The sequence below is a fragment of the Hyalella azteca genome, unplaced genomic scaffold, assembly GCF_000764305.2.
Source record: "Hyalella azteca isolate HAZT.00-mixed unplaced genomic scaffold, Hazt_2.0.2 contig12697, whole genome shotgun sequence".
Lineage (NCBI taxonomy): Eukaryota > Metazoa > Arthropoda > Malacostraca > Amphipoda > Hyalellidae > Hyalella > Hyalella azteca.
In genome coordinates this window covers 8,493-29,815 of record NW_025942649.1, presented here as the reverse complement: position 1 = coordinate 29,815, position 21,323 = coordinate 8,493, and the positions used below count along the sequence as shown (strand labels likewise).

The window sequence follows — 21,323 nt, the reverse complement described above, 5'->3', positions numbered from 1 at the left end:
AAACTCAACAACAACAAAATAAATTAACATAACCACGTCCACCGCAACATTGACTCGAAGCGTTCAATCACACCACTCCAGCTAAACACGAATCTTGAGAAGTGATCAAAATATTCATCTAAAATTGACGTGACGGCCTAAAACGAATAAAATCGAGAAGTTTACTTTTCGTTCGTCAAGTTGACTTGATCGAAGTCAACAGTTACGTAAGACTTCTTCAAATCCAAACACAACGCGAACAGAACGCAAGCAAACAACGGTTGGATGTAGGAGTAGAACATTTTCGTGCGAATATAGATTTGATGACAGAAACTTGGTTTCAGAAATTCTAACAAACACGAAGCAATTTGAATGATGTAATATTTACAAGCTAATTGTAATTAGACTTGATGAAAATTGAAACTATTTGATCTCCCATAACAGTATTAGATCAAACTACAGACGTTAAAAAAGACTTTGATCCTATAGAATTGGACAGAAGAAAGTGTGGGGCAAATGCGTATATAACCCAGGATAATGCAACGCCTTGGCAACCATCGAATTGAATTAGAATTCTCACAGTGTTATTCAAAATGAAGTTAAAAAATCACAATTAATTAGCATTTATTTGAGTTTTTCAATCATAGCTTAGTTAGGTAAGTTGTTTACTAGTTCTTGAGAAGTTTGAACCCGTCTTCACAAGTTGGGGTTGCAATCACATAAAATTGGATTCATCGTTCATTTTGGGTTAGTTAAATAGAGAAACAATTGTAAATCTAAGATATCATTTAAATAGAACTGATCAGGAAAGTTTGGATTGTGATATGAAAGCCAATCTTCCTCGATGACGTGTCATATGGCTCGTGTTGATGATCGCACATCATCTACTAGAGCCTATAAATCTTCATAAGAACTCAACTTAAACACAGATTTTGATCACCTGACATAAAACGAGATTAAAAGAAGTAAACACAGACCAAGATTATAAAAATAAGCATAAAGCAAGATTATAGGTATTAAATCTGGACAAAAATTATTCGAGATTATAAGATTACGAGAAGTGAACTTGAACCAAGATTATAGTACTATAAATGGACCAAGATAATTAAAACTCAAAACGGTCAATGATAATAAATTCTTAAAAAGACCAAAATTACTTCTACAAAACACGGGCCATGATTATATGAACTTGAAGAGGACTAAGATTATAGGTTCTTTACACAAATCATGAATACACGAAAACTACTCCGCACCGTAAATTTTAATTCAGCCCAGGAAGCGGCGGTGTCCGCAACCCAGAGGATGAGCTCATCTCCCGGGAGATCAAAAAAAATTGCGAAGATTACGAAGTAGGGTGAATTGGGATAAATTATTTGCTAGTTTGTTTAAAATGACACATATCATATGACCATTTCATATGACCATTTTATGACCAATAGGCTGGTGATACCTGACCGCTCAAGGAAAACACCATTTGGTCTGATTACAATTTCAGACGTCCAACGTCCAGCAGCACAACCTTGGGACCGCCAACACGACTTTGTATACCACCGACAAGATTCTGGTACCACCTACAAGACTTTGTAGTACCGCTGACAAGATTCTGTGGTACCACCGAGAAGACTTTGTAGTACCGCCGACTCGACTGCGATGCTCCCACCTCGACTATATATATCCCGCAGAAAGAACTTATTTTGTCGTAGCGCCGAAATGGCTCCATGGACTACCGCCGGCGCGGTAGAAAGGTAATTCCCCGAGATCTACTTTAAAAATGTATTAAATTATGAGATACATTTAAATGGTAAAATTACATACAATATTTTACAGTGAAGAATAATAAGCTTAGTGATTAGATGATAGTGAATGACAACAGCATTGCTAACACATAACAGCGATGCAGACTAGGATGTCTAGCTTTTGCAGTGTCACAGACTCCTATCGAATAGAAGTGTCGGCACTGAAGAAATAGGCCCATGGCCTGTTGCCGATTCTTGAATTTTTCGTGACTTGATTCACAAGGGATCCGGCCTTTGGAACCCGATCTTTCCATAACTGACGATTGATTGAGATAGCTGCTGGACTTATTGCCTGGTCCATAATTTGATAGGCATTTTAAGACTGAACATATGCTCCTGCATAGCTTCGTCTAGTCAGTTCTTGAAGGCGTTCATACTCGGAGCGTCAACGATGCTGTTCGCATGTCGGTGACTCGAAGCGAGAAGAAATGTTGTCGCATGGATGTGTTACAACGCAGTTTTTTAGTTTATAACAGGGGACCCTGGGTTCTTGTTTCAAATTCTAGTAATCCTTCTGTGACCTTGTATAAGCCATGAGTATACTTGTATGCTTCAATGAGTTCCCCACGCAGACGTCGATAACTGAGGCTTGGAAGATTCATAATCTTTAATCTTTCCTCATAGGACTTGCCTCTCAAGCCCGGAATTATCCTTGTTGCATATCTTTGAACACTCTCTATTAAATTTTTGTCCTTTTCAAGTTTCGGTGACCACACGACTTTTCCAAACTCTAGGTTCGGGCGCACGACAGCAACAAACAACTGCTTCATCGCTTCTGCATCTAGGAACTCGAAAGAGCGTCTGATCAGTCCAAGTTGTTTATTGGCTTTATTAACTTAATTTTTGACCTTCAATATGCTTAGAAAATTTCAACTCATTGTCGATATTAACTCCTAAATCATTTTCCATTGTCCACTTTGACATCTTCACTCTGTCGTTGCAACCGTGTCTTCTCATACTGTAATCTAGCTGTTCATTATTCTTGCCAAGGTGAATTACTTTACATTTGTCAGCGTTAAAACGCAGCTGCCACTTATCAGCCCAGTCAACCAGCCTGTCAAGATCACCGTGTAACTGTACTTTTGCGACGTATTCTTCACTGTATTATAAATTTTTGTGTCGTCAGCATACATCGAGCACACGTACGCTAGACCAGTGGTTCCCAAACTTTTTTAGGCTGGCGCCCCCTTTGGCTGCCTTGCGAATTTCTAGCGCCCCCTACAGACACATATAAAAACATACGTCTCTTTCTTGAAATTTAGAACGCTGCAATTTTAAAGGAAAAAGGGTAAACACAAATGTGTATTTCACAAATAGAACACCATTTATTGAACCAATGTTTTTCAGCTGTTTTGACTGTTTCAGCACTAGAAACCTAGGACGTCTCGGGCAAATTTACGGCCGGACTCGTGGCCGGTCTCACGACCAATCTCCAAATTCAATTATCAAGTAATATCTCCCAAACTAATGAACGCAGCTCAGTGAAATTTGGAACATGTACTCATCAGAACCTAACGGTGATGTTTAGCACATGAAAATTTTTTAATTTCACCTTCATTCCTGAGTTATATTGCGATACAGGCCGAAACTCGCAGTGATCAAAGAATTTCTTCCAAACTACTGAGCAGATTTGAACGAAATTTTGAATATGCATTCTTAACTGCCAAACGGTGATTTTTTATTTACAGTTTTATTATTTTACCTTCGTTTGCGAGTTTTTTTTCATTTCTCCGGCATTTGTGATTTCACACTTCCTTATATTCGGCCCGTATCGCCGGGTAATTTGCCGCTTAAATTCGCGGTGATAGAAAAATTTCTTCTAAACTACCGAAAAGATTTCAACGAAACTTTAATATATATATATTTAAATACCTAACCTCCCAACGGTGATGTTTAGCTCGTCACAATTTTTCTATTTTGCTTTCGTTCGCGAGTAATACAGATATAGTAGAAACGACCGGCTTTTCTACCGGCCGTTTTAACCAAGAACCGTTTACGTACAGCCGTATAACTCGCAAACGAAGGCAAAATTGAAAAAATTGTACCGAGCTAAACATCACCGTTGCTGAGGTTAGGTATTTAAATACTAAGTTTCGTTCAAATCTGTTCAGTAGTTTGAAAGAAATTTCTTGATTACAGCGAATTTAAGCACGTATTGCTGTTAAATCACTAATGAAGGTGAAATGAAAAAAAAATCGCGAACGAAGGAACAATCGAAAATTTTTTTACGAGTTAAACATTACTGTTGGGTATTTGGGATTGTAAATTCAAAATTTCGTTCGAATATGTTCAGTAGTTTGGAAGAAATTCCTTGATCACTTTGAATTTCGTCCCTTATTGCCATATAACTATGGCAAAAACAAATCAAGGCAAAATTAAAAAAATTTGCGCGAGCTAAAGATAACCGTTAGGTCCTAATGAATACGTGTACAAGTTTCATAGAGTTTGGTTAAATTAGTTTGAGAGATATATCATGATCGTTGAATTTAGAAATTGGACGTGAGACTGGCCGCGAGTCCGACCGTAAATTTGACCAAGACGTAAACCCAGGAGAAGTTAAAAAAACAGATCTGGGTGAAAAAAACCATCGCTGGGAGTCATGTGCAGCACGTTTTGGGTACAAATCGTCAAACAAACGTTGGAAATTCTGACATTGACTTCGGACTACCGCCCCCCTATCGCCCCCTATCGCCATCTTCTTCCTTACCGCCCCCCAAAATCTTCCCACTGCCCCTAGGGGGGCGATATCACCCACTTTGGGAACCACTGCGCTAGACACAGCTTCAGGCAGAACGTTTATAAACACAACGAATAAAACAAGCCCGAGAACGCTTCCTTGTGGCACGCCGCTGCGCCCTGAAGCCCAGTCTGATTCTGACCTATTAATACTGACACGTTGTCGTCTCTCTACTAGAAAAGCTCTGATCCATTTGAGTACATTGCTATCAATTCCCAAAGACTGCAATTTCCGCAACAGCCGCTCATGTGGGACACTGTCAAATGCCTTGGCAAAATCGAGGTACTCTGCATCTACTGGCTCCCTTTCCTGAGGCTTTCGTCCAGCAGGCTGGTCCATTCGTTCAGAGTAGACAAGAGGTTAGTGGTGCAGGATTTCCCGGCAATACATCCATGTTGACAGTCTGATAGGAGATTATTAACAGTCAAATGATCTATCAATCGATCCTCACAACAGATTCCACTACCTTGCAAACGACACTTGTCAAACTGACAGGGCGATAGCCGCCCGGGCAGCTTTTGTCACATTTTTTGAATACTGGTGTCACTTAATTGAGCTTCTTTCCAGTCAGCCGGCAAGATCCCTTCGTTCAATTTTTTTTTTCGAAAAAATAACGTCAAAGGGCCGGTCGAATTCATAAGTCTGATGCTCTATATATTGAAGCCAGGAGTCGCAAAATAGGATAGGTAGTAGTTACCCACCATTAGTGTTCTAACATTCCTTTACGCACAAATTCTTGTACGTAGCTTCCCGCGCAAATGTTTTGATAATACCACCGCTTTAGTTACGTCTTTATTACAGGACTCGCGCAACACCTACAGTAAGTCGCTAAGTGTACGTGGCCATGTTTTTCTTTGCGCTTCGTGTACGTCGCGATGTTTTTCTTTTGCTGAAAGATGTATTTGAATGTTACCAATATTGTTTGTTGATCAGCAACGGCACTCGATTGATCAGTATTACTGTATTAGACAAATTTGATAAAATAGTCGAGAAATAAATATGATCGAGTTTTTATACGAATGATTTATTCTAATTGTTCCGAAGATTATTATCAGTGCCAACTGTGCGAGTTATTATTTGGGAAAAATGTGCTCCTCTCGAATAAAATTTCCTGCATTTGGTCTCTACATCAACATTGGTCAATGTTGGATCCTTGCAGTCATCCTGTCAGGTAATGCCTGGAGCTCGATCGAAAATACGTATTCTATGCAGCTAGTTTAGATAACTACGAGAGGTTGTTTGCTGTTACATCTATGTCATTCTTTCTTTTCTGATAGTGAACCTCCTATTTCAAGATTTGAATCTGCTGGTGAATATGAACTAGTTTCAGTTATGCCCTATTTTTTGCTGCTACAATTTATTTCATTCAAATGAAAGTTCCATTTAGAAATAGTCAAACAGTACAGTTAAGTCATCCACGAGTCCTTTCACATATTGTTCTCTGATCTACTACGAACAGTTGTTTGCTTTCAGCCTCTGGGTCCTTTCGTGAGGCTCGCACTAGTACAGGTAGTGAATGTAAAGCAGTTGTAAATTTAAATTCCAAATTACGAGATTTAAATTCCATTCCGCAATATCTTTGAGATATGATTCATTAGTGAAGCTTTTTTATCCTTCTTGCAAAAATCTATTTTAGTATGTTTCTTTTCCTTCGTCGATAAAAGATGTAATTGACAAACCTTTTCCTGCAAACCAATGCCTTTAACTAACACAATTTTTCGAAAATTCACTTACCGGTGGACTCAATAATAATAATAATAGCGGTTTCAGCGTTTAGTAGCCCGTAGGCCTGTCGCCGATTCTTAACATCGCAAAACATTCACAGTATTTTGCGGTACTTTATGTTACTGGTATAAAAATGTTCTTTTAGTCTTATTTTACAGTGTATTTATGTAACATTACTGCTAATTTAGTCTGAAGGGAAACTAAGCAAATTAATCCAACAACAATTTTGTTAAGCATCCCGCCACTTCCTGTAGCAGCGTAGTAAGTGATGGAGAAGGTCTTAATAACGCTTTCACTTATTTTTATTGACACTATACAAAAAGCTATAAATCACTCTTTTCCAGTCTATGGTTACTGAACATCGTTCCCATTTCATTATCTAAGATGTTATTGTTAATAATCATTTGTTATTATTAGCCTTACATTTTTATCACTATTATTTTGAATTGTGAATAATTTTAGTATTAGTATTTTTTCTATACATTAGCAGCACGGCAGTACTTCAATATATTGTTTAAATTAGAAAACTTCAGACGCACTTTACCCATTACAAAAAAATGCTACTGAGAACGTCAAAAATACTCATTAAAACGGTCGACATCACTTAACTATTATTCCAAAGTAGTGAAGATCAAAGTTTTAGATTTTGCTTCCATTGAATAACGGAGGTCAGCCATTATGTTGCCAAAAACTTTGTCCTGCTCATGCAAGTCCGCTCAACATGCACGTTATTTGTTTAATGCCAAGTCGAATTTTTTTCCTATACTTTCCTTATAGAACTTGTTGAGGAAATAACTAAGCATACTTAAAATTAGATCAAGCCATTGCTTCTATCTAACATTTATTCAAGATAAGCTAAAACGTAATAAGATTTGCCTATTTTTCCATACAGGCCCATTGGAATTCAATGGTTGAAAGTTAGATATCCAAGTTTACTCTAGCTTCCCTTAAGTTTAAAATATGAATCAAGTCTAGTCTAGATTAATTATATCTATCAAAATCATAAAAGCAAAACGCAAATGAAGAGTTCTTAGATTCAAGGTATATAGGAAACCAGGCTATAGACTTGTTGATATAAGACGAAAATTTAGTAAGTTTTATGTGAATCGCGAGATTATTCATTATACTCACGATGCAGCGTGACTTCGCAGCGACTATTCAATAGCAGCGTGACTTCGTGAGATGAGATATCTAAATGAAAGATGAAGATTGATACAGTGACTCAATCATTTAGACAGGCTGTTTAATTGGTATTATATATATTGGGCATTGAAAGAGACATAGTAGAGTTCGTTTGGAATTGTCCCAGTTAGCACTGGAAGTTCAGAGGTTCCCGTTACCGTAGTCAGCGCATTAAGGCGGATGGATTCATTTGAAGTTAGTTTTGCCATAAGAGACGATGAAATGACGAGAGCAAATATCTTCAATTCCAAGTTCAATGTAACCTCTGTCTCAAAATAAAAATCTTTAGGGGCAAGAATGGAAACATAGTTTCTAGATGGAAGCGAAATAATAACTAAAATAAAGAGAAGTAATGTATTAAATCTAATCCATTTCTGTAAGGTTAAAGAAGGATCGTGTAGTTTAATCATCTCACTCAAAATCACAAAACAAAGATGAGTTATGCGCATGTAAATATGACTTTACATTATGATCAGGTCTCGTGTAGTCTACACCACTAGTCAGCTTTTGACAAGCATTTGCAGGTTGATGACATATATACACATCAAAAACATCTTCTATTAAGGAATTCAAGAAAGAGGAAAACGGAAAAAAATGGAAATAAACATTCAAGTGTGTAGAATTAGGTAGCAATGAGTTATAGCGGAAAAAATAACTGGTCCTGCACGAGTTCTATAACAAGCAATTCTACAAAATAACTTCTAAGCCTAATTTCCGACATGAACACTAACGTCAAGATCAACACGAAACAAAACACCAAAACAACAACACACACACCAGCAAACAACTCAACTTAATATAACATACGAACACGGCAATAACTCATGGGAAACACTTGAGGCCTAAAATTGCCGGCGCTGCACCATTGCATCCGGAAAGCGCAGTAGTGGAAAGTTGATTGTTTTTGGCAATAAGACCAGAGTGGATAAAAGGCCGTCTAATGGCAGTTTAGGCCATGCTAAAATGCGAAATGGATTCGAAAAACTCCGCAGCCTGCAACACTGCGTTATTTTCTTAAGTTTTTCTTGTGAATAACTTGCATCTGGAGCGTTGCAAACAAGACCAGCGTTGATGCGCGGCCAACGGAGAGAATTGTTCCAGCAAGAGGAGGTGCACATCCATCGCTGCAGCCTGCACAAAATGTCACATGATAATGAAAACCGTAATAATGAATGGCTATCAAAAGATACTGAACTAGAAGAACTCTGGAGCGAGATACTGGAAGTAAGTTTCCAGATACTGGAAACTTAAAGCAACGGCTCGCTTTGGTAATTACCACAATAAATTTTCATATTAATGACAATAGGTAAATCATTTCAAGAAGCATGTAAAATAACAACAATATTGTTCCATCGTCAGTTATTAATATCTATAGCACTACACAAATTTATTTCCCGAAATATTTCAAATTGATTTTCAAATATATTTGATCCATAACATACAATAACCATATATTCACTAGAACATTTTTAACATCGAATTAATACGGAAGAAATAACACCACAAAACACTCCTAACTGTGCACCATTATAATGATTTATTATATACAATGAAATATTTTTAATTTGCATGATGAATATTTTAAATTTATAACTTGGAAAGTATGAATAGTAGCGATTTGGATGCATTGCAATCATATTAGGTAATGTCCAATACAAGATACGGAAAAGTTGATTGGAGCATCACTGATGCAGCATTTCATCAGCATGCATTTGAATGCTCCTCAGAAACTGAACGACACAATACAAAACGTAAAGTACCAAGAAGCACTACCGTAGTTCTATTATTTGGGAGATTTCAGGATCTAGCAATTTTCAATGGGAAGGCACGGCACGACACGACATAGTGAGGTTTGAATCAGTACATGGGAACGCAAGTCGCTAAGGCTCTTTACCTAAACACAGCTAGATTTTAACAATAAAAGGCCTTAAAGGTATGGGACAAATCTAAGCATTCGAGGAAGCCATAGAGCTCATTTTGGTGTAGGTTGAGTAGATGGAGCATGCAACATGCACACCTAACAAACTAGCATACTCCAAACCAACCAACCTGTCGGGGCTGAGAGCCACACAAGCAGGGCCGGTTCTTGACAAACACAGGGTGTGTCTGATGTCATATCAACCATATTAATCAAGGGCGTTTGGCTGAAAACCACACAAGCTGGGCCGATTCTTGACAAACACAGGATGTGTCACATCAACCATATTAATCAAAGGAGGCGGGCTGAAAACCACACAGATGGGAAGATTCTTCACGAACATAGGATGCATGATATTAACTAAAATAATCACGAGAGGCAGGCCAAACGTCACACTAAGCGGGTGGTACTTGAAAAACAGGATATGCACTTGTGATGCTTGAATAAATTGCATGTGTCAGGCTTGGGTTCAAATATGAGGAAATTTTTTTTATCTCAGCTACGGAGAGATATACTTATTAAACACAGCCAAAATTTTTTCCATCACAATATGCCATCAAACCAATATTCGAAGCCTTGAAACATCCCAACAAAATAAGGAAATCGAACAAATAAGCCTATGAAGAATTAAAGATATTGCTAATTTAAACAATACAGATTTTCAACTACGAATATATGGAACGTATATTGATGCACAAAAGCACATAATTGGACTTCCATTAAAAACTTCCATAATTCTCATTAGTACAAGGTTAGGTTAACTCAGTACTTGGAAAATTCAACAAGCCACTACCAGGTATCAAGATAGTCTAGACATGCAACTCCATCCCAAGCCAAGGGTTGAAAGACAAAAGTGCTCGGATGGGAACCACTCTGTTTAAGCCTCTCTCACAGGATCATGATCGTGTTCAGACGACCACGGCCGACCGGATGTACGCCTGAGCCAGATGCTCCACTTGTAACTTTAGGAGACTCAGGTCGTCTGAAGGTATCGGTGGTGGTTTTTTACGAGCCCTTGTGCCCGCTGCTGATCTATTAGCGATCTTCTCGACCAGCTGGTCTTGATTTCCTGCAGAGTCGCTCGATACCAACTAAAATGAAAGGCAATATCATTAATATCACAGTATATAAAAAACTAATAACATTTCTGAACAAAGCACCAAGAGAGAGTTTGTTTTATTTCATTAAACTTACTATTCTACTGTCATTTTCCAGGAATGAAAGACGACCAACCCAATTTACGCCCAAATCTTGGTCGTAACATACTCCACAAAAAAAACTGGTCACACTCGACAGAAACTTAGGTCCATCTAGCTTCGCCGAGGTCTAATTAAAAAAAAATCCTTGGGTACTCAACTGCATCTTGCTTAAACATCATAAATCTCAATTAGGACAATGGAGGGCAATTATATTATTTATTTTTCTATATCCTAAGAAAAATGCAATGAAGAGGTTGTATTGAATAACCATAATAACGAGCGTCAACATTGGGTAAGAAGAGGAGGAAATGAGTGGCTTACCAGGTGGAGAGTGTGAGGATAGTCCGCTTGCTTCCTTTCGGTCTCGATGTGGCAGTTGAAGCGAGCGTTCGGCTTCAGGAAGTGAGGGCATTTCTCCACATGGCAGCAGTTGCGACACATACGCACGTTCTCTCGGTACCTGCAGCAAGTAGTTTAATGTTAAATTGTTCATTAAAAGCGTGATCAATATTACGGCTCCAACAAACCCATTAGTCTTGACACGTCACAGGCATCATCACTATAGCTTCAAATTATGATTTAGCCTAAAGCCTAATGAAAATTTAATCAGTGTTATCTCTTGGAAACAGCGCGATGCTACAAAAGTTCTACCAGCACTGATTTGAAATGCGTGATGTAACTGAACGACAAGATGATGTTACTATTTTTCGGTATTATTATCGCACAGTAAAAGTGTGTGACATCTTTAGTAAAAGTGTGACATTCGGATACAAAAAAGGCATGCACAGATAAAGCAGGGAGCCAGACATCGCGACGATGAGTCTGGCCACCCCGCTGGCATTACAACTAACAACCGGTCGTGCGCAAGTCAAGGGAGGGTGGAATTCTAGAAATGAAATTCACATTTTTTTATATTGATCAAGCTTTGTAGCTTGCTCAGCTCATTACACGAGATACTAATAAGCTAGCTATAATAACCAGCAGCACAAGTTAGGCGACACCCACTTGTAGATTTGGTCGAAATTCTGCTCGTTGACGTTGACACCGAGAGCGACAGCTCGCTGGATAATTTCCAGCCGACTGAGGGGCACGGCGACAGCTTTGTGCACCTCATCGTACTCAGCCTCCCAGCGCTGCACTGTGCTCTTCAGTAACTGTAGAGCAATGATTATCATCAGGATTACTTATTGCAACAACATTGGTTAGCACTGCCATAATATTATATATTATAACGGCTTGATATCAGTTTCGTTACTGGTAAGCACAGAAAAAAATGAATCAACATTATTATTATTACTACAGCTGCCTGTGATGAGAGTCGATTGATGGCTAAGAATATGCGAACTGTAAATAACCATGATTGATGTAACACAGCTACCTTGTATTCAGTGTTATTAGTTATTAAATTTTTATTTAGTTCTAGGTAATCCATTCTAGTTACTCTACCTAAGTAGTTAATCCTTTCAACAGTCTTAGCTGACAGTGTTGCCAATGTCACAGGAACACCAGCAGTAGGTATCTTAGGTGACGCTTCAGAGAAATTGTGGTCTTCAAACAAACCAAATTTCTGGCTAGTTTTGATGAGGATGAAACGATCCTACAGTGAAGCGCTACCCTAAAATGTGTTACGAGTGCTGGCATTTCCACTACATGCTCTCAACTGAATTCTACCACGTCTTCCGTAAGCTGACAGAAATTAATCATACCCTTGCCAATAAGGAGTGGTTTCCCTAAAAGAACTGCTGCGGTTCATGCTCTCAGAGAACGTGAACGACAAATGCAACAAGTGCCTAACACTTGAATCTTATTTCTTTCATGTCAATTCCATATCAAAATCTAGACATATAGAGCGAAAGCAAAGCAAACATTTACGATTAGAAGCGAACGAGTAAATGCGAGGAGCTCTGCTATGAAGCAGGTCATTTTCAACAAACTGAACAACACGAACACAACCACAAAACTAGACAGAAATCGCGGAAGCTACCGAGGCCCCGGAACTAACCTTAGGCAAGAGTACGTTTTTGAGGTAATAGTCTTGTTCGTTTGCGAGTTTCGTGAAGATGGCGTCACGTGCCTCCGCTGGGCCGAGGAGCTCCTTCTTCATGCGCTCCCGCGACTGCCGGTACTCGAGCGCGTGGTGCACGTACGAGCACACCTGTATTGGGGTGATGTTACAGCTCATACGGCATACTGCGTAGTCGCATACGGCCCACTAGGTAGTATCATGCGGCCCACTGTGTAGTCTCATACGGCCCTGTGTAGTCTCATACGGCCCACCATGTAGTCTCATACGGCCCACCATGTAGTCTCATACGGCCCACCATATAGTCTCATACGGCCCACCATGTAGTCTCATACGGCCCACCATGTAGTCTCATACGGCCCACTGTGTAGTCTCATACGGCCCACTATGTAGTCTCATACGGCCCACTATGTAGTCTCATACGGCCCACTATGTAGTCTCATACGGCCCACTATGTAGTCTCATACGGCCACTAATAAGTGGTCCCATTACTTAAAACTGGAATACCGGCTTTCAAATCAATTGCTTGACACTTTTCACAAGCTGACAACTAAAAGGCAGAAAGTTAATAGCTGATGTCATTCATTAGGCAACAGTGATCATAATTAAGCAAGAAGGGCTTCTCACACAACACCCACTTTGGGATTTCAATTGGATTGAACGACCCTAAGCAAAAACCCTTTTCGTTAGAAATATCATTGAGCGTCTTGGACCCATATAATGTTATCTCTTTCGGAAGATCGATCACATCATACAAGTTGATATGTCTGTCAACAAACCATTGGAGCGGAGAACGCTTCGTCGACTTGTGCTCGTGAGAAAAGAGGCGAGGGTCCGTGGGGAGGGGGACCGTGGGGCACGGGGCTGTGGTCGTAGGCCAGCTCGTTGGCCCACGCCACGAGACCTTGCCAGCCCACGTGGCCAGCGCTGCCACTGTGGCGAAGTCGCTCAATCTGAAAAATTATACGTACAACATAAATAAATCAAGACAACCAGTAACAAGTGTAATATCACGAACTAAGTCATGCACAGGAACTGTAACCTCAATTTAATAATCATTTTAGTTCATAGAAAAACTAACACAGAGAACGTTTCCAAAATCTAGTATTCCAACGTTTAACTTGCTTTTTTATGTAACTGTTATACCTGACATGTCTATAAAATGTTGTACCTTAATCTTCAATTTACGCTTTCCATGAGATTTTCTTTATTCAAAAATGGAAAATTTCCTGGGAGTAGTGAGACTCGTGGAGCATTGGCATCTTTCATTCACGAAACTAGATTATTAAGTTAATAATCTACTAAATAATCTATAGATTATTAAGTTAATAATATACTAAGGGGGAATAATGCACACAAGATGCTTGAAATCCTAAGAGAAAAGGAACATACAATAAAATCCGATGAATATTTCCAACAACTGACCATGTAAAAAGCGCTTTTTTCACAGTAATACTAGGAAATAGGGCGTTAACTGCGTGCACCTTATTCATGTTGAGCTCGAGGTCTTGAGGCAGCAAAGAGTTGTTCTCGATGGCGTCCTTAAGGGCGTTAGCCAACTTCTCCTGCGCGAATTTCTCGACGTCCTGACGCGCATAGCACTTCGCCAGCAGCTCAGCTCCACTCAGTTGAACTTTCTCCAGAAGGATCTAGCGGAAAATGTTCAAAAAGAACGATAACATTCGAACCGACATAGCTACACTTGAAATGACAATAACTAAAAATAATTTCCTCTCGTACTCAAATGAATGCCAGATGTAGTCATTGGAGAGCACATAACGCAGTCAAAAAACAGCCAAATACAGCGAATGAAATAACGATAGAGTCACCTCAAGATACCTTGTATGCCGGAATATGCACGAGTAGTAAAAGCTTAGTTGCAATACAAGCACGACGACGTAACCCAATTACCCAGAAACTAAGCTTTAACTGTTATTTAGAATGAAAGGATGAAAATGATCAACGATTAAATGAATTATAGTATTGCAAAACAGCGGAGACATATTTAATACCTTGGGAACACACAGTAAGATCACGCAGATCATAAGACGCGCAATCACATACCTTACGTACATAAGATCAGATCCATTATTAGAATCAATGTTTATGCTAAACTTTAAAAAAAGAAGAAGCTAAATTATGTAACTAACCAAATAGCTTGGAATATACAACCTTAGTTCGAAAGTGAACTGCATTCGTAACTCACGGTGGAAATCTCGTCAACCTTGGTCTCTCGCGTTTCATCAGTGAGCGACGTAGTCAGGTCCATGTAGGGGCACTTGGACGAGTAAGATGTCAGACAACGGCCTAGAAACTCGACGAGGATAAGCTTCAGCAGAAGACTAGTATTTTCAGAAGCTCGTAACTGGTCCTTCACTAAGCCCGTCAGGAACGCTGGCTTCACGATCGACTCGCACCTGAGAACGCTGCCTTGGTATGCTTCCGACTCGGTCATGAGGGCTAACGCAGGCTGCTTCTGCAAAGCGGAGACATAGTTGACGATTGTATTACGCGACAAGTAGATTTTCGACGTTTCTTCGACATCGCAGAGTCTTTTTTTGATGAACTCTGGGCGATTTTCAGCTGGGTAATCTTGTATCGTCTTCAACCACACACAACCAAGAGCGGCCAAATGACAAGAATGATCGACGATGAGGGCGTTTTTCAGGATGCAGAACGTGGCTCCTATGGAGAAAACGTTAGTTCTGACGAGCCTTTCCAGCGTCTTGCAGTGTTCCTTGGGTATTATAGGAACGATTGCATTGCACACCGAATTAGGGTTGTCTTTCTGTAACCGGATTTCCTTGTCACTTGAGCTGGCAGCTTCGACAGCCAAGGCAGATTCAATGACCCGCTGAGACAATATCTCAAACGGGCTTACGCAAATATTCTTTATATACATCGTCCATGGATTGATCTGGGCTGAGTCCTTCACTGGCGCCAAAATTGGAATTCCGGTGAACGTCATTGTAGTCAAGAATTCCATTTTGTTTTCCTTTAAAACATCGAAGAAATTGGGATCTTTGAGATCTCCAATGAAGGAATTCATCAATACTCTGCAGCAATCATCAGGTTCAGGTTGAGGCAGAGCTTCGATCTCCTTTCTTAGAGACTCGTATACTTTCTTCATTTCGAGAGTATCACTTTCCCACTCCGAGTCTCCGTGACCCTTGATCTTGAGGAGCCTGTCATCGTAACGGCTCTGCACAGTCGACTTGAGGATGGCTTCAGCCAACTCAAGCTCATTCTTATACTTAGATTCCACGGAAATAATACTCCGACTTTGGTTCATCAGAGTCGAGAAGTCGAGTTGTATTTGCTTTATATTCTTGCGGCCTAGACGGTCTTTTAGCTGCGAGTTTGCAGGAGGGTCAATCTCTCGTATTTGGAGGTCGAAGATGCTCTGCATCATCTCAAAAAAGCCATTAGGAACGCCAAGTTTGTTTCTGTGGCGTTGTAAGATGACAGCATTCCACTGTTTGAACAGTTTGCTCACCAGAAACTTGGCATCGGCAAGATTCACAACATCTTCTATGGGAATCTTGGACTCGAGTTCAGTAATTATTAAGCTGGACTTGAGTTGCTCTGGCTCCATTTCATAGTAAAGAAACTCGCCACATCGGACATCGCCTTTTGTTTCCTCAATCAACGGTATAATTTTGCCCGGGATAGAAACCTTAAATTTAAGCGACCCTTTTGTTACTTCTTGTGAAATTTCTGTCATTTTTTTGGCCATTTCCAGGTTTTCGCGGCTCCAAAATAGGGTTGGACAGCTAGCAGACCCGTTGTGTAGTTTAGACCGGATGTCAACACTGTACTGCACTGGGAAGGAATAACCTACCCCCAACAAATATACTTCAACTGTTTTACCAGGAGGTACACGCAAATTGTCTATTTCACTGGCCGGCGACCCTTCGCAATTGTGGGCTCCATCGGTTATCAGGAAAACTCGACAGTTAGCCTCTTTGCTTTGGTGAATTTTCAGGTTAATCATTTTCAGTGCGTCGGTCAAATTAGTAGCAGAGCAGTCAAAGTCACTGTTCTCTAAGGTGGGCTGACTCCTTCGGAAGCGAACTTCAGTACCAAATGTAAAAATGTCCGTGGTGCCTGAGAGAAGGAAAGTTTCCAATTAATTAAAAAGCTCATTGAACTCTTGATAAACATTTCCATTTTAATTGTGCAACTATTTTTTACTGCTTTTTTCTTCGACTAGAGCAACGAAAACTGAAATTAGTTTCCGTTGCCTGAAGTTTGAAAAATAAACGAAAACATTTCACATTTCTATCCAATAATCACACGACTGAAGATTGAATTCATTCAAGATCAGACTCGACACGACATTGACGAGTTGAAGATTTGGTCAGATCTTCATAGTTGCGTACGATACCTTTTAATACATTTAACATACAATAAGTAACACAGCGAGACAAATAATATTAACGTAAAAAAAATAATTTCGGAAAACTATCTCCCTATGACCTCACCATTGAGGCAGGGAGCCAATATTCTGTTCCAGTTTTCTTTGACCTCCGGCCATACGTTACTCATGGACCCTGATACATCGACCATGACAATACTGTAGTAATCTCCCCCGCGAGACGTAGACGTCATGGTCGAGGGGATGCTCAGGATGCTGTGCAACGTGGGTTTTTGCTCGGCGTTTACCGCCACCACGAGACCGTGAATTTCAGGTCTCGCCATCTGAGAAAGTAAATGCATGAAACTTATGGGCAAAGTCAAATTACATGGTCAAAATATGACAGGCCAATGACGATTGATCTATAAGACGATTCCCAAGTAAGAAGTCAATAAAGACGAACCTCAAGTAGGAGGTGAATGATGATGAATTCCAAGTGGGAGATCAAAAAAGCGAATCCGGTTACAAGCTCAATTATATAATAATAAAAATACTTATCTAGAGACAGGAAAATAAAATTGATCTGAGTAATTGAACTAAACTAAGTTCAACGTTGGAAATTTTCAAGTGTGATGTTGATGAAAGCAATTCGTAGCTTGGCGAAGTTAAGCGAAATTTGAATGAACCCCCACAACACCGATCGGTCAATCAAAATGAAAGCATAGAGAGAAATCAAGATGAAAGCATAGAGAGAAATCAAGAAAGCGGTTCATGATGGAAGGAAAAGTGAGGTCGTTACAACAGGCGCAAGCTGCGAGGATTAATAAAACACTCCGGCACAGCCTGTAATCAAATAGGATGCCGGCCTACGCCAGTTGGTAATCAACCTCAATTGCCTACATTGTACCTCCCCCGTCCACTAACCTTAAAATCATTAGATAACGAAAATCTATCTTCTAGGGTCGAGATTCCAAACCAAGATCTATTACTGATCTCAAAACATTTTTTTTATTAATTTTCGATTATATCTGCGGTCCTACATAGAAGTGACACTGAAAATATACTTCACGCTCAACAATTTAAGGCACCAGAAGTCCCGTTGGCTACAGGTCATCTGTAATACTGAAACGCTCCCATAAGCGATGACATGACAATGGACTATATAGACGATTCAACGAACGAAAGCTTGTTTCATTTATAAATATTGAACATTTTCATGATTTTACACATTTATTATCCATTGTCCTTTTCGTATTTTACCAGTTAGTTCTCGAAATTGATCGTGCACGTTTAGGAGAAAATTGGTTCACGTAAATGACAGCGATTTCAAGACCTATAAGGATTCAGCGTCTTGCGCCCTCTAACATGGATGGTTCCTATAGGATTCCGGAACAAAGCTAGTTCACCCGAACTCCTCTCGTAAATGAAATGATAGTATAAAGTTTTTTATGCTTAATTGCTTGTGCGGTATTATTGCAGATTAACTACATCCAAAAAAAGGGTGTTTTTTTTTTAATTATATGTTTTTTGGGGTGTAGATTACGAATCTGAAATCCATTTTTGGCGGTCGGCATCGGAAAACCGATTTTTTTCGCGACTTACTAACATGGGGGTTACGTAACTTACGTTACCCACTCACCTTTATTTAAAAAATCGGTTTTCCGATGCCGACCGCCAAAAATGGATTTCAGATTCGTAATCTACACCCCAAAAAACATATAATTAAAAAAAAACACCCTTTTTTTTGGATGTAGTTAATCTGCAATAATACCGCTTGTGCTGTAAAATAATTATTTGCAATTGTGCACAGAACAAAATATTTGAAATTTTTCCTGCAATACTGATCAAGGAGGAAAATGATGTATTTTAATGTTTGTGACGTCTGCGAATTCTATACTTTGGTTGAGATGGCTACAGTTTTTACTATTTATCTTCCACCGATCGGTATACAAGGTACTTTTTATTAAGCCTTCTCTGTCGTTAACTCTAGTCCGCACCCAAAAATGAAACCCTAGGGCGGGAAAGCGAAAATTAAAGCCGTTGTTTGAGCAGCAACGTAATAATGATTTTCCATCTACGTTTTCAGTCGAGCCAACAGTTTTACGGGCGACTTGGTTCCCAATGGGCACTGTTTCAAATGTGATCGTAATAAATTCTCCGCAGTTCTGTAAAACTGAAAATAGTTCAACTTGGCGCTAAAATTTTCTTAACAATTATGAAAAGGTTATGCAAGAAAAATGTACAAAAAAAGTATACGAGTTTTTGGAAACTTTTTGGGCACCATACGGAGATATCAATATTTATCAATAATACAAGGTGCGCACATTTTCAAGACATTTTGAATGAATCTTTCATACATTTTGAATAAATTCACCACACATCTACTGAGCATTCTGCATACATTTTCTATACTTAGCATGACTCGTCATGCTTGTTTACTACAATTTACATATACTTTCCTCCTGACTTACTATTTAAATATATCATTCACAAATTATTCATAGATATCTACATTAGCTTTCCTAATACATTAATCAATTTCCAAATTTTCTGTTTCACAAAATTCGGGTTGCTTTCTATTTTTACCATCTTACCTCGTGCTTGGAGCCCAATGAAAATACACGTTTCAATAAAGTTTTCACGCCACTCATCGTATCAAGATATCATTAAGTTAGCTAATCTGAAAACCAGAAAAGATGTGAGATATACATGTATGTTATTTCGACGAACGCAAACAGTGAAATAAGTACGTTAATTGCAGCTTGAAATTATAATATATACAATCTAAAATTCAAACTGACCCATTCTTATTATCTCTGTAATACAACTAGAATTTTTGGATATTTTTAAATAATCTAACCCGCGTGTCGTCAGGCCTTTCTATAGGCGTAGTTAAACTAAGACTCATTGAGCACAAACTCGCGCGCATTGCTTCGTTGAACTGCTAGACTGCTAGTTCAAAAATACATATTGAATGTAGTCCTAATTTTCCGCCCGAGTTTGCCTCGTGATGACGTCACAAGAGGTGATAAGATTCAAATGTCTTGGAAGTGTGTACACAGAATGAGGGACCCGTTCGCTGCCAAGCCTAAAATGTTCAAATAATTAGGTGTGCGTTGGAAGCTTGAGTATGACACTCATGAGAAGTGAAAAACAATCAAAGATTGAGGGAGGATCTCGACAAATAGTACATCTAGGCTATAAATTAATCACAGATGATAATCCAACGTTTATTGAATCATGATTAAGCTAGTAATTCAAGTATGAATTTCTTACATTTAAAATAAATTAGAATATACGTTGATACTGCTATTAGAAATAGCCAAGTGAAAGTTCACGGAGAGCGAAACCTGCAGAATAACTCTCCGCACCAACGCCTCCAGCAAGACTGAATGCAGCGGACGTTCTGTGCCGAGCAGGGCTCCCAGTCCCAGCCAGTGCTGCCAGCGACTATTTTTTTAAACCCTAGATTATACCTCCGAAAAACCTAGAATTGGATGAAAAAACCTAGATTTCTCCTAACATGTAATTCATAGTAATAAATCCTAGATGTTCACATAGGAATGAGTATGGGTATATAGGGATAAACATGAATTACAAATCAACATATTTCCAATTATTTTGAAGTTATTTTACATATTACAATCGTCATTCATCCTCATCCCCCACGTAAACAACAGCTTTATCAAAATGTCTTGCATCCACTAATCTATTTTCATATCTCCTATAAATGGCCGTTTTCTCCTCTAAATGGCTAATGTAACTGACCACGTTTCGTCCACGTTTGTTTAGCTAGGATTCGGTCTCGGGTAGTTGTGGCTTTGAAAGAGTTTATTTTTTGAAGTCCTCGCGTTATTAAAGAGAAAATTCTCTAGACGCAGGCTGATGAATGCAGAAAAACTGACAAATTGTATTAAATTTGAAAAAAATTCAAATTTGGGTTGGGCAAGACTATCTTTTACGGATCTAAGGTTATGCCAAAGTTCCGGAATGCTGACAGTTCTGCTGTTCTCTGAGGTTTAAGTCCTTGGTTATCCTCTGAAGCTTCGGTATTCATCGTCAAGATCATTTAATTTATCTTCAGACTCCTGGTTTTTGAACTGAGCCGCTAATGTTGCAATGGAAAAAAAGTGAATAATTGCTTACAAAACTTGTGGTTTAAAATGTTAAGTTGTGCAATAATGCTTCTATCATCAAATGAAAATCTGTGTTTGATTTGTACACATAATGCTACCAAGAAGTTCAAACAGTCTTTTCTGAATTTCCAACACTGCCATTGTTCAACCACTAAGCAATATATCTTTAAGAGGTTTGAACGGTGCTATAACTTGGATCTATATCACATAGTTTTGATTTTGTCAAGCATTCTTCATTAATGAAATAGCTCAATATATTTTATATTCAGCA

The 21,323-nt window shown here is 39.1% G+C and overlaps 1 protein-coding gene across 4 annotated transcripts; it reads right to left on the bottom strand.

Moving 5' to 3' along the window:
- Nucleotides 1-6,521: 6,521 nt before the first annotated feature.
- On the bottom strand, nucleotides 6,522-20,292 carry LOC108664518. 4 transcript variants are annotated; one of them, XR_001930367.2, is made up of 10 exons: nucleotides 20,193-20,292; nucleotides 17,044-17,260; nucleotides 14,766-16,666; nucleotides 14,044-14,208; nucleotides 13,339-13,512; nucleotides 12,539-12,691; nucleotides 11,542-11,690; nucleotides 10,858-10,996; nucleotides 9,469-10,428; nucleotides 6,522-8,550 (listed from the first exon to the last, which is right to left on the bottom strand). XR_001930367.2 is itself a non-coding variant. In XM_018151114.2 (10 exons), exons 1-9 carry the CDS (start codon nucleotides 19,565-19,567, stop codon nucleotides 10,246-10,248), a joined length of 3,138 nt encoding a protein of 1,045 aa, XP_018006603.1. In that variant the 5' UTR covers nucleotides 19,568-19,598; the 3' UTR covers nucleotides 6,522-8,550; nucleotides 10,230-10,245. The 4 variants fall into 4 exon arrangements, 1 of the variants encoding a protein (XP_018006603.1); XR_001930366.2 differs by lacking the exon at nucleotides 20,193-20,292 and adding an exon at nucleotides 19,511-19,598; XR_007157020.1 differs by lacking the exon at nucleotides 20,193-20,292 and adding an exon at nucleotides 17,841-18,003.
- Between the last annotated feature and the right edge of the window lie 1,031 nt (nucleotides 20,293-21,323).